This window comes from Oncorhynchus masou, chromosome 31 (assembly GCF_036934945.1).
Source record: "Oncorhynchus masou masou isolate Uvic2021 chromosome 31, UVic_Omas_1.1, whole genome shotgun sequence".
Classification (NCBI taxonomy): Eukaryota; Metazoa; Chordata; class Actinopteri; order Salmoniformes; family Salmonidae; genus Oncorhynchus; species Oncorhynchus masou.
Genome location: NC_088242.1, coordinates 94,220,333 through 94,234,476, shown reverse-complemented (window position 1 = coordinate 94,234,476; position 14,144 = coordinate 94,220,333). Strand labels below are relative to the sequence as shown.

Here is a 14,144-nt window from a genome sequence, read left to right as displayed (position 1 = left end):
GGAGCAAGATAAATAAATACAGTATGGGGATGAGGTAGCTGGATGGGCTATTTACAGATGAGCAATGTACAGGTGCAGTCATCTGTGAGCTGCTCTGACAGCTGGTGCTTATAGCTAGTGAGGGAGATATGAGTCTCCAGCTTCAGTGATTTTTGCAGTTCGTTCCAGTCATTGGCAGCAGAGAACTGGAAGGAGAGGCGGCTAAAGGAAGAATTGGCTTTGGGGGTGACCAGTGAAATATACCTGCTGGAGCCGTGCTACGGGTGGGTGCTGCTATGGTAACCAGTGAGCTGAGATAATGCGGGGCTTTACCTAGCAGAGACTTGTAGATGACCTGTAGCCAGTGGGTTTGGCGACGAGTATGAAGCAAGGGCCTGCCAACAAGATCATACAGGTCGCAGTGGTGGGTAGTATATGGGGATTTGGTGACAAAATGGATGGCACTGTGATAGACTGCATCCAATTTGCTCAGTAGAGTGTTGGAGGCTATTTTGTAAATGACATCGCTGAAGTCGAGGATCGGTAGAATGGTCAGTTTTACAAGGGTATGCATGAGTGAAGGATGCTTTGTTGTGAAATAGGAAGCCGATTCTAGATTTAATTTTGAATTGGAGATGTTTGATGTGAGTCTGGAAGGAGAGTTTACAGTCGAACCAGACACCTAGGTATTTGTTGTTGTCCACATATTCTAAGTCAGAACCGTCCAGAGTAGTGATGGTGGACGGGCGGGCAGGTGCGGGCAGCGATCGGTTGAAGAGCATGCATTTAGTTTTACTTGTATTTAAGAGCAGTTGGAGGCCACGGAAGGAGAGTTGTATGGCATTGAATCTCATCTGGAGGTTTGTTAACACAATGTCCAACAAAAGGCCAGAAATATACAGAATGGTGACTTCTGTGTAGAGGTGGATCAAAGAAGCACCACCAGCAAGAGCGACATCATTGATGTATACAGAGAAGTAGCCTACCTATACATCTGCAGAGAACAATGGGAGAACCTACCAAAATACAGGTGTGCCAAGCTTGTAGCGTCATACCCAAGAAGACTCAAGGCTGTAATCAGTGCCAAAGGGCTTCAACAAAGTTCTGAATACTTATGTCAATATGATATCAGTTGTTTTTTTGTTGCAAAAATTACAACCTGTTTTTGCTTTGTCATTATGGGGTATTGTGTTTTAGATGAGGAAAAAATACAAATGAATCAATTTTAGAATAAGGCTGTAAGGCTATATATATATATATATCTATAATTACACACACACACAGTGCATTCTGAAAGTATTCAGACCACTGAATGGTTCATCCTTGGGAGCAATTTCCAAACGCCTGAAGGAAGTATATACACCATGGGACCACGCAGCCGTCATACCGCTCAGGAAGGAGACGCGTTCTGTCTCCTAGAGATAAACGTACTTTGGTGCGAAAAGGGCAAATCAATCCCAGAAAAACAGCAAAGGACCTTGTGAAGATGCTGCAGGAAACAGGTACAAAATTATCTATATCCGCAGTAAAACGAGTCCTATATCGACATAACCTAAAAGGCCGCTCAGCAAGGAAGAAGCCACTGCTCCAAAACCACCATAACAAAGCCTGACTACGGTTTGCAACTGCACATGGAGACAAAGATTTTACTTTTTGGAGAAATGTTCTCTGGCCTTATTAAACAAAAATGGAACTGTTTGCCATAATGACCATCGTTATGTTTGAAGGAAAAAGGGGGAGGCTTGAAAGCCGAAGAACACCATCCCAACCATGAAGCACGGGGGTGGCAAAATTGGTGGTCAGAACTGAAAAAGCATGTGCGAGCAAGGAGGCCTACAAACCTGACTCAGTTACATCAGCTCTGTCAGGAGAAATGGGCCAAAATTCACCCAACTTATTGTGGGAAGCTTGTGGAAGGCTACCCAAAACATTTGACCCAAGTTAAACAATTTAAAGGCAATGCTACCAAATACTAATTGAGTGTATGTAAACTTCTGACCCACTGGGAACGTGATGAAAGAAATAATTCTCTCCACTATTACTCTGACATTTCACATTCTTAAAATATAATGGTGATCCTTACTGACCTAAGACAGGGGATTTTTACTTGGATTAAATGTCAGGAATTGTGAAAAAATGAGTTTAAATGTATTTGGCTAAGGTATGTAAACTTCTGACTTCAACTGTATATATAGATCTCTATCTATCCGGACTCTGACATTGCTTGTTCTAATATTGTATTAATTTATTTTTATTTTTACTGTTTTGGTTATTATGAAAATTACCAGTGTTCAATGACTATGTACATAGGGCAGCAGTCTCTAAAGTGCACAGTTGAGTAACCGGGTGGTAGCTGGCTAGTAATGGCTATTTAACAGTCTCGGTCCCAGCGTCCACCACTTCAACCTCCTGCTTATCTAGCCAATAACCCCTCTAACCTAAATTAGTCCTTCCTTCCATTACAGATACATTCTTTCATCCTCTGTCCATCAATCACAAACATTATTTCACCTGTCATTATATCACCTCTTCCCTCTGCTCCAGCTATGTGGCTCCCATCTTTACTGTCGGAGGCTTGAAAGACTAAACGTTCAACTCTGGCTGAAGATCGTAGTCCAATCCTACTCTATCATATACAGTGGGGCAAACAAGTATTTAGTCAGCCACCAATTGTGCAAGTTCTCCCACTTAAAAAGATGAGAGAGGCCTGTAATTTTCATCATAGGTACACTTCAACTATGACAGACAAAATGAGGGAAAAAATCCAGAAAATCACATTGTAGGATTTTTTATTTATTTATTTGCAAATTATGGTGGAAAATAAGTATTTGGTCACCTTCAAACAAGCAAGATTTCTGGCTCTCACAGACCTGTAACTTCTTCTTTAAGAGGCTCCTCTGTCCTCCACTCGTTACCTGTATTAACGGCACCTGTTTGAACTTGTTATCAGTATAAAAGACACCTGTCCACAACCTTAGTCACACTCCAAACTCCACTATGGCCAAGACCAAAGAGCTGTCAAAGGACACCAGAAACAAAATTGTAGACCTGCACCAGGCTGGGAAGACTGAATCTGCAATAGGTAAGCAGCTTGGTTTGAATAAATCAACTGTGGGAGCAATTATTAGGAAATGGAAGACATACAAGACCACTGATAATCTCCCTTGATCTGGGGCTCCACGCAAGATCTCACCCCGTGGGGTCAAAATTATCACAAGGACTGTGAGCAAAAATCCCAGAACCACACGTGGGGACCTAGTGAATGACCTGCAGAGAGCTGGGACCAAAGTAACAAAGCCTACCATCAGTAACACACTACACCGCCAGGGACTCAAATCCTGCAGTGCCAGACGTGATGATCCAGAAGAAGATTGGGAGAATGTCATATGTTCAGATGAAACCAAAATAGAACTTTTTGGTAAAACTCAACGTGTTTGGAGGACAAAGACGAGTTGCATCCAAAGAACACCATACCTACTGTGAAGCATGGGGGTGGAAACATCATGCTTTGGGGCTGTTTTTATGCAAAGGGACCAGGACGACTGATCCATGTAAAGGAAAGAATGAATGGGGCCATGTATCGTGAGATTTTGAGTGAAAACCTCCTTCCATCAGCAAGGGCATTGAAGATGAAACGTGACTGGGTCTTTCAGCATGACAATGATCCCAAACTTACCGCCCCCGCAAAACGAAGGAGTGGCTTCGTAAGAAGCATGTCAAGGTCCTGGAGTGGCCTAGCCAGTCTCCAGATCTCAACCCCATAGAACATCTTTGGAGGGAGTTGAAAGTCCGTGTTGCCCAGCAACAGTCCCAAAACATCACTGCTCTAGAGGAGATCTGCATGGAGGAATGGGCCAAAATACCAGCAACAGTGTGTGAAAACCTTGTGAAGACTTACAGAAAACATCCGTCATTCTTCTCATCATTTTATTCGTAGATTAGGTTTTGACACGCTCAAAAAATACATTTGCCCAATTACCATTTGTGTTAAAAAATAAATAAAAGGGGGGGGGGGGGGGGTTATGGATCTAAAATAGTAATTTATTTGTCTCACAGTAGTTAAATGAGCTTGTGTTTCAGTTAGTGTGGAATAATGTATAATCTCTCAGCTGCTTCATTGACTCCAATTGTGTGTGTGTGTGTGTGTGTGTGTGTGTGTGTGTGTGTGTGTGTGTGTGTGTGTGTGTGTGTGTGTGTGTGTGTGTGTGTGTGTGTGTGTGTGTGTGTGTGTGTGTGTGTGTGTGTGTGTGTGTGTGTGTGTGTGTGTGTGTGTGTAGGTCAATCCAGAAGCTGGAGGAGATGAACGTGGGAATGGACAATGTGGGAGAGGGAGGGGTCCAGTCTGTGAGCCAGCAGTGTAACGGGACCCCTGGACCCAACTCTAGTACCCACACCCAAGAGACAGGCCGTCTCAGGGACAAGCCGGGGGGGGTCAGCAGCACCCCTCTTATGGCAGGGTCTCAGGGCATGCCCTCCTTCAACGAGTCCCCCGTCCAGAACACTCAGAGGTGAGAGGTCACGAAGAATCTTTTTTTTTTCCTAAAATGCTTCCTGTGGTTAAGGAACATACTAGGATCCACCGGGACCCTCAAGGTTTTCCTTGTGGTCACTAGGGGTGGAACGTTTGGGAACCACTGTTCTAAACAATATACAGACACTATTGTCCCCTTGTTTGGGAGGATTTGAAGTACGTCCACTGGTACACAATAACATAATAACTCTTGTGTGTTTTGATTCCCTCGGTGATCAAAGAAACACTCTGCTTCGGGATGATTCAGACGGCTCCCCGATGCGCAACAATTCTCAGAAGGTGAGAGACTAACCCCCGAGTGGAACCTGGGTCTTCTCTAGGTATCTTCATCGTAGGGAGTTTGTCCACTCACTCCTACTGCCTGCTCTTTGTAGTATAGTCCAGGTTACTGAGAATAACTTTGTGACAATGACTTACTTATAAAAGTGCCTTCAGAATGTATTCACACTGACTTTTTTTCTACATTTTGTGTTACAGCAGTGAATTTCAAAGACACATTCAACCACAAATACCAGGGAGGTTTTCCAATGCCTTGCTAAGAAGGGTAGCTTTGGTAGATCCCTTTGAGCACGGTGAAGTTATTAATTACACTTTGGATGGAGAGGAAGGAAAACGCTCAAAAATGTCACTATGAGGCCAATGGTGACTTTAAATCAGTTAGAGTTTAATGGCTGTGATAGGAGAAAACTGAGGAAGGAAGTCTGTACAGAACACAATATCCCACAATGCGCATCCTGTTTGCAACCAGGCACTAAAGTAATACTGCAAAAAATGTGGGAAGCGATTTAACTTTTTTTTGTGTTTGTTTGGGGCAAATCCAAAACAGCACATTACTGAGTACCATTCTCCATATTTTCAAGCATAGTGGTGGCTGCATCATGTCATGGGTATGCTTGTAATTGTTAAGGACTGGGGAGTTTTTCAGGAGAAAAAATTAACTGAATGGAGTTAAACACAGGCAAAATCCTAGAGGAAAACCTGGTTCAATCTGCTTTCCACCAGACACTGGGAGATGAATTCACCTTTCAGCAGGACAATAACCTAAACCACAAGGACAAATCAACACTGGAGTTGCTTACCAAGAAGATGGCGAATGGTCCTGAGTGGCTGAGTTACACTTTTGACATAAATCTGCTTGAAAATCTATGGAAGGACCTGATTGGTTGTCTAGCAGTGATCAACAACAGTGATCAACAACCAATTTGACCAGGTTGAAGAATTTTGAAAATAATAATGGGCCAATGCTGTACAATCCAGGTGTGGAAATCTCTTAGAGATTTACCCTGAAAGGCTCAAAGCTGTAATCTCTGTGAACGTTGCTCCTACAAAGTATTGACTCGGGGGTGTGAATACTTATGTAAATTAGATATTTCTGTATGTTCAATAAATTTGCTAAAATTCCTTAAAACATGGGATATTGTGTGTAGATGAGTGTGAGAAAATACATGTAATCCATTTTGAATTAAGTCTGTAACACAACAAAATGTGGTATGAATACTTTGAAGGCATTGTATAAAAAGGCTTTAAAAATCAATTTGATTCATAATGAATCTGTGTTCAGATGGAGAAGTCCAAGGCCCAGTTTGTGGCAGTGAACAGTCTGGAGGACACGCAGGCGTTGCGCGCTGTGGCCTTTCACCCCACGGGGGCGCTGTACGCCGTGGGCTCCAACTCCAAAACCCTGCGCGTCTGTGCTTACCCAGACTCCCTCAACACAAGGTAACGAACTTCCTGTACTCAGACCGGTCCCAAAACTAACAAAAGTTTCTACCCCAAATGGCCACAAACCCCTGGTCCTGGAGAACTACAGGGTGTGGCCACAAACCCCTGGTCCTGGAGAACTACAGGGTGTGGCCACAAACCTCTGGTCCTGGAGAACTACAGGGTGTGGCCACAAACCCCTGGTCCTAGAGAACTACAGGGTGTGGCCACAAACCCCTGGTCCTAGAGAACTACAGGGTGTGGCCACAAACCCCTGGTCCTAGAGAACTACAGGGTGTGGCCACAAACCCCTGGTCCTGGAGAACTACAGGGTGTGGCCACAAACCCCTGGTCCTGGAGAACTACAGGGTGTGGCCACAAACCCCTGGTCCTAGAGAACTACAGGCTGTGGCCACAAACCCCTGGTCCTAGAGAACTACAGTGTGTGGCCACAAACCTCTGGTCCTGGAGAACTACAGGGTGTGCAGGTGTTTGGTCCAGCCTCGTGTTGACATGCCTGATTCACAGATTTGGTGCTGGGCTGGAACAAATGCCTGCTACTTACGGTTTCTCTCAAAGACCAACGGTGTTTGGAAAAAAACAGGTTTTATGCAAAAACAGATTAAGCTTTCTGAAGCCTATTGGCTGTTTAATTGTTGTATGTTTTCTCCCGTTGATTTGTCTCCCTCTAGTGGGTCAGACCCAGTCAAGCAGCCGGTGGTGCGCTTCAGAAGGAACAAGCATCACAAGGGTTCCATCTACTGTGTGGCCTGGAGTCACTGTGGACAACTGCTGGCCACAGGCTCCAATGATAAATATGTCAAAGTGCTGCCCTTCAACGCAGAAACCTGCAATGCCACAGGTGTGTGTGTGTGTGTGTTATTTTTCATCTTTAAAAAATATATATTTATTAACCTCTATTTAACTAGGCAAGACAGTTATGAACAAATTCTTATTTTCAAAGACTGCCTAGGAACAGTGGGTTAACTGCCTTGTTCAGGGGCAGAACGACAGATTTTTACCTTGTTAGCTCGGGGGTTTCGATTAACAAATCTAACAACTAGGCTACACTGCCTGCCGTTTTGACTGAGGGTGTGTGTGTGTGTGCAGGGCCAGACCTGGAGTTCAGTATGCATGACGGCACCATCAGAGACCTGGCGTTCATGGAGGGTCCTGAGAGTGGAGGGTCCATCCTGATCAGCGCCGGAGCCGGAGACTGTAACATCTACACCACTGACTGCCAGAGAGGACAGGGGCTGCACGCTCTCAGTGGGCATACAGGTGTGTGTGTGTGTGTGTGTGTGTACAAACACACACAGTCCACTTGAACAAGCACTTAACTATTTTCACTTAACCAGAGAGATTATAATGTCATAATATCAGACTAATCAAATTCCAAATGCTTTCATTTAGACAGTATCCAATTTGTATTTATTTTACTTAACCTTTAGTTAACCAGGAAGGGCTCATTGAGATTAAAATCTCTTTTTCAAGAGCGCCCTGGCCAAGATAGGCAGCACCAAGTCATTACAAACAAATTACAGACAGAGAACATGAAAAACTACAAGTAATCTAGTAAAAACCATTTGAATTCACAGGAGTATTAAACAGCAAATTAAAAACATTGACAGGCCAGGGAATCATCCTCAAAATCCTTCATCAGTGATTTAAAAACACCAATCGGGGGAAAACAAGTTCTTCCAGTTTAAAAGTATTTTGTAAGGCGTTCCAAGACGATGGCGCAGAGGACATAAAAGCCCTTTTGCCAAACTCAGTTGGGACATTTGGAACAGTTAGCAGGATAAAGTCCAGCGAACGAAGAGACGACCCACCACATTTCTGAACAATAAAAATGCACAAATAAAAAGGCTTTGTAAATAAAAGTATACCAGTGACTGAGCCTACGAGTGATGAGAGAAGGACAGCCAACCCTGGTATACAAAGTGCAGTGGTGCGTAAGGGTTTTGCAGTTTAAAATAAATAAAGGGTGTCAATTGATCTCAAACACTGAGTGGAAGCATTCATATATAAAATATCCCCATAGTCTAGTAAAGGCATAAATGTAGCTGATATTAGCCTCCTTCTGGCTTCAAAAGAAAAACAGGGCTTATTCCTAAAATAAAATCAGAATTTCAGCTTAAATTTTTTTGTAAGTTGTTGAATATGCAATTTAAAAGAGAGACTGTCATCAATTAAAATTCCAAGATATTTATGAGGTTACAACCTCAATCCCCTTGCCTGACAGGGAGTAATAGGTGAAAGGTTCAGAGGTCTATTTCTTGCATTAGAAAACACCATTAGTTTAGTTTTGTCAGTATTGAGGATAACTTCAATTGACACAAGGTATGTTGAACAGTATAAAAAGCAGTTTGCATGTTCTGGAAAGCTTTTGTAAGAGACGAGGCACAACAGTAATTAACAGTATCATCAGCATAAAAATGAAGTTGTGCATTTTGGACATTTTGTCTAAATCATTTATATATATAGTGAATAAGAGGGGACCAAGTACAGAGCCTTGTGGCACACCATTCAAGACAGACAATTTAACAGACATAAGCCCATCAACTTGAGTGCACTGAGTTCTATCAGACAGATAGTTAGCAAACCATGCAACTGCATGCTCCGAAAGACCTACACTCGATGATCTCTGCCTTAGTATAGCATGATCAACTGTATCAAAGCCTTAGAGAGATCAATAAAAAGTGAGACACAGTGCTCTTTTTTGTCAATGGCTTCAGTGATATTTAAAACCTTCATGGCTGCTGTAATTGTGCTATGCTTCTTCCTGAAGCCCGATTGGTACATTGATAAAATAGTTAGTAAATAAAAAAAACTATTTTAGCTGTTCACTTACAAGGGTTTCAGGTATTTTTACCAGGAGTGACAGCTTTGAGATTTGCCTATAATTATATAAGAGTTGGATCTCCCCCTTTTTAAAAGGGGTAGGACAAATGCTGATTTCCAGAACTTTGGAATTCCATTACATTCCAGGGTTAGATTGAACAGAGATGTAAGTGGATCAGCTATGAAATCAGCTGCCAGATTTAAAAAGCAGGGATCCAAATGATCAGGACCTGCAGGCTTTCTCTGATTTAAGGATTTCAGGGCTTTATGTACCTCCTGCACTGAGAATGGCAAAAAGTTAAAAGTTTGACCAGCTCTCACTGGTTTATCCACACAGGGTTGTACAGAGACAGAGGACACTGAATCAAACAGCCTACCAGATGATACAAAGTGCTCATTGAAACAATTCAGCATTTCAGTTGTCATATATAGCAACAGTGAGTCCTTCAAAACACATGACGTCATATTGTTAATGAATTACCTTTTATACTGTATCCATGTGTCCTTCTCCCAGGCCACATCCTGTCTCTGTACACGTGGGGTGGCTGGATGATCGCCACAGGCTCCCAGGATAAGACTGTCCGCTTCTGGGACCTGAGAGTCCCCAGCTGTGTGAGGGTGGTGGGGACAGCCCTGCATGGCTCTGGTAGGCATTCTGCTAGCCCCTGTCAATATGACTGGCACACCAGGCAACTGGGCCGACTGGATAAGAGTTGGAGATGACATGGTGATAAGCATCCGTTTTAAAACTCTGTTTCTGCCCAGTCTTCTTCATCTACCCCGGGCAAGACTGAGCCGAAGGCTGGAAAATATGTCTGTGTAATGATACAGTTTACCCACAAGGGGGCACTGATAGTCTTGTCAGTGGACTAACATTCACCTTAGCCTTAGATGTTACAAATGGGTTGAGTTCAATAGGGTGAAGATGTTGAGCTTATAACAGAACTTGTCCAATAAGAACATACATTTGTGTTTCCTGTTGCAAAGTGTTTTGCTACGTCGTGCCCTACTGGACAGACCTTTATTGTTTGTTCTCAGGCAGTGCAGTGGCCTCGGTAGCTGTTGACCCCAGCGCTCGTCTCTTGGCAACGGGACAAGAGGACTGCAGCTGCATGCTCTATGACATCAGAGGAGGCCGGATGGTGCAGACGTACCGCCCACACACCAGCGACCTGCGCTCTGTCCGTTTCTCTCCCGGGGCACACTATCTGCTCACGGGTTCCTACGACAACAAAGTCATCATCACTGACCTGCAAGGTACCGCCTGGTCCGCGCGCACACACAAACCCAACAAGGTACCGCCTGGTCCGTGCACACACAAACTCAACAAGGTACCGTCCGCTCGCGCACACACAAACCCAACAAGGTAACACCTGGTCCGCTCGCGCACACACAAACTCAACAAGGTACCGCCTGGTCTGCGTGCACACACAAACCCATCAAGGTACGGCCTGGTCCGCTCACGCACACACAAACTCAACAAGGTACCGCCTGGTCCGCTCACGCACACACAAACCCAACAAGGTACCGCCTGGTCCGCTCACGCACACACAAACCCAACAAGGTACCGCCTGGTCCGTGCACACACAAACCCAACAAGGTACCGTCTGGTCCGCTCGCGCACACACAAACCCAACAAGGTACCGTCTGGTCCGCTCGCGCACACACAAACCCAACAAGGTAACACCTGGTCCGCTCGCGCACACACAAACTCAACAAGGTACCGCCTGGTCTGCGTGCACACACAAACCCATCAAGGTACGGCCTGGTCCGCTCACGCACACACAAACTCAACAAGGTACCGCCTGGTCCGCTCACGCACACACAAACCCAACAAGGTACTGCCTGGTCCGTGCACACACAAACCCATCAAGGTACGGCCTGGTCCGCTCACGCACACACAAACTCAACAAGGTACCGCCTGGTCCGCTCACGCACACACAAACCCAACAAGGTACCGCCTGGTCCGCTCACGCACACACAAACCCAACAAGGTACCGCCTGGTCCGTGCACACACAAACCCAACAAGGTACCGCCTGGTCCGCTCGCGCACACACAAACCCAACAAGGTATTGCCTGGTCTGCGTGCACACACAAACCCATCAAGGTACGGCCTGGTCCACTCACGCACACACAAACCCAACAAGGTACCGTCTGGTCCGCTCGCGCACACACAAACTCAACAAGGTACCGCCTGGTCTGCGTGCACACACAAACCCAACAAGGTACAGCCTGGTCCCCTCGCGCACACACAAACCCAACAAGGTACCGCCTGGTCCGCGCGCACAAACAAACCCAACAAGGTACCGTCTAGTCCGCTCGCTCACACACAAACCGAACAAGGTACCGTCTAGTCCGCTCGCTCACACACAAACCCAACAAGGTACCGTCTAGTCCGCTCGCTCACACACAAACCGAACAAGGTACCGTCTAGTCCGCTCGCGCACACACAAACCCAACAAGGTACCGTCTCGCGCACACACAAAGTCCGCTCGCTCACACACAAACCGAACAAGGTACCGTCTAGTCAGCTCGCTCACACACAAACCCAACAAGGTACCGTCTAGTCCGCTCGCTCACACACAAACCCAACAAGGTACCGTCTAGTCCGCTCGCTCACACACAAACCCAACAAGGTACCGTCTAGTCCGCTCGCTCACACACAAACCGAACAAGGTACCGTCTAGTCCGCTCGCGCACACACAAACCCAACAAGGTAACACCTGGTCCGCGAACACACAAGTGCTTTATATACTGTGTAACACAACAGCTTTCTCTATTGTGAAGAACTTTGTTTGGTTTACTTGTAGGTTTTTTTGTCTTGACTGCTTTGCTCATGTAGTCAGATGTTGACATCACCATCATCCTGACTACCCCCCCCCGGTCTCTACATGGCTCTGGAGTGTGCACTGAAGTGTGCGCACTTTCCCACTCATTCTCATGGATTTGACAAGGGTGCAAACTCCCCAGGTGAAGGCTTTCAAATAGATGACGGGGCATGTGTTAGTGCACACTTCAGGACATGAGTGGAGATGAGTGAAGAATGGTGATGTAGCCCTACAGTTCGTGTGGCCACGTGCCTCATGGTGTGTGTGTGTGTGTGTGTGTGTTAATGAATCACCAGGTGACCTGACGAAGCAGCTTCCTCTGACGGTGGCGGCGGAGCACGGGGACAAGGTCATCCAATGTCGGTGGCACACGCACGACCTTTCCTTCCTGTCCTCCTCCGCAGACAGGACAGTCAAACTCTGGGCCCAGTGTCCATGACACTGCTGGCTGGCACTGGGAACACTGGAAACCACAGCTCTTAAATCTGGTGTTACTGGGAACACTGGCCACCACAACGAGCACAACACACAGTCCACATCCTTGGACATACCTGCCTCTATACCCCTCCGCAAGGCTCTTAGAGGTGTGTGCTACATGTATAGTAATGCTGTGTCATTTATTCTTTAGCATCTATGGCTCTTGCTAACAGTAGAGCTATACAAAACCACCTTCATTTGACTGTGATGATATGGCGACACCTCTATAGTCCTGTTGAAAATAATATACTCATCAAATGCATCATAGTCTACACTCGCTTAAAGCACACCACAGTCCCTCCTGTTGTTTTCATATCGTCCAGTTTTTAGTTAGCTGTTCTGACGGATGCAGAATGCCTTATTTAGTCCATTCAAACCACATTATGTGAATCATATGGTGCCTTGGGTAAAAGTTTTGAATTTTGAATGTGCGGTGTAAATTTTCAGCTTCAAGATGGATGCAAGAAAGGAGGCCTTCATATCTAAAGCTTTATCTTGACATGTTCTTATTTAATAACAAGCTTGTAAAATGTTTTAGAATTAAAATAATCTTGACATAAATTGTTGTTGGTAGTACTTATGTCACTTATCAAAGATCTCAAACTTGGCAATACATGGCGTTCTTGAAGTATAAGATAATTGTATCATATGTTGTTGGAGGATTGTGTTTGGGATTTCATCTGCGTGTGGATTTTTGTAAATGAATTGTATAAATATTTAATGGGGTATCTTTTATGTAATATTGTAACAATTGTTAATGACATTTTAATGAACAGTATTTCAGTTGGGCTGAAGCTTGTTTGAATGGTAAATGATAAAGATGGACCTTTTAATGGTTGTTTTTGGACAGCAATTATGACTGATGGAAAAAAAACACTTGCCCATCTGTGAATGGGAATATATGGAGCGAGGTTAGTGCTATCGGAAATTAAATCCCCATACATTTTTTTGGTGGCACTAATATCATCACACCATGGGAATAGGCAGAGGGTAGGTTTTAACTGTACTGTAAAATGTGAAGCCTTTGCCTAGGCTAAAAGGTTTTTATACACACGCATAGAAATACATATTAGTGGAAATGAACTTTGTCATGTAGCGTATTAAAGAGAGTATCAACACTGCACATTTGGAGCACTTAGCTGTGTCAAAGTAGGACTGTGTGTCAGTTTCCCTGCACAAGTATTTCAAGGGTATAATAGTTAGTGATTTTTTTTTTTGTTGTACTTAAAAGATAAATTAAATGCAACTACGACATCAAATTTTCTCTCTTGCATTGATTGCAGTTCAGTTAGTTCGTCACATGACATGTACACTGCCTTCAGAAAGTATTCACACCCCTTGAATATGTTATTTTTTTTTACACGTTTTGTTGCTACAGCCTGAATTTTAAATGGGTTACATGTAGTTCCCCCCCCCTACTGGCCCAATGAATTAAATATTAAAAGTTGAAATGTCTTGAGTCAATAAGTATTCAACCCCTTTGTTTTATGGCAAGCCTAAATAAGTTCAGGAGTAAACATGTGCTTAACAAGTTACATAGGTTGCATGGACTCACACTGTGTGCAGTAATAGTGTTTAACATGATTTCTTAAAACAATTACCTCATCTCTGTAACCCACACATATAATTACCTGTAAGGTCCCTCAGTCGAGCAGTGAATTTCAACCACAAAGACTAGGGAGGTTTTCCAATGCCTGGCAAAGGACACCTATGGGTAGATGGGGAAATATTTTTAAAAAGCAGACACTGAATATCCCTTTGAGCATGGTGAAGTTATTCATTA

At 44.4% G+C, this 14,144-nt stretch overlaps 1 protein-coding gene across 1 annotated transcript in view; it reads left to right on the top strand.

Moving 5' to 3' along the window:
* The window catches only part of LOC135525073 (WD repeat-containing protein 47-like), a 42,828-nt gene extending 29,097 nt beyond the window's left edge, over positions 1 to 13,731 (top strand). The window contains exons 9-16 of the mRNA XM_064952831.1: positions 4,257 to 4,487; positions 4,732 to 4,789; positions 6,072 to 6,229; positions 6,904 to 7,073; positions 7,322 to 7,492; positions 9,570 to 9,701; positions 10,094 to 10,312; positions 12,181 to 13,731. Coding sequence (XP_064808903.1) covers positions 4,257 to 4,487; positions 4,732 to 4,789; positions 6,072 to 6,229; positions 6,904 to 7,073; positions 7,322 to 7,492; positions 9,570 to 9,701; positions 10,094 to 10,312; positions 12,181 to 12,323 — 1,282 coding nt within the window. The 3' untranslated portion in view covers positions 12,324 to 13,731. The remainder of the gene's footprint in view (positions 1 to 4,256; positions 4,488 to 4,731; positions 4,790 to 6,071; positions 6,230 to 6,903; positions 7,074 to 7,321; positions 7,493 to 9,569; positions 9,702 to 10,093; positions 10,313 to 12,180) is intronic.
* Positions 13,732 to 14,144: the final 413 nt, after the last annotated feature.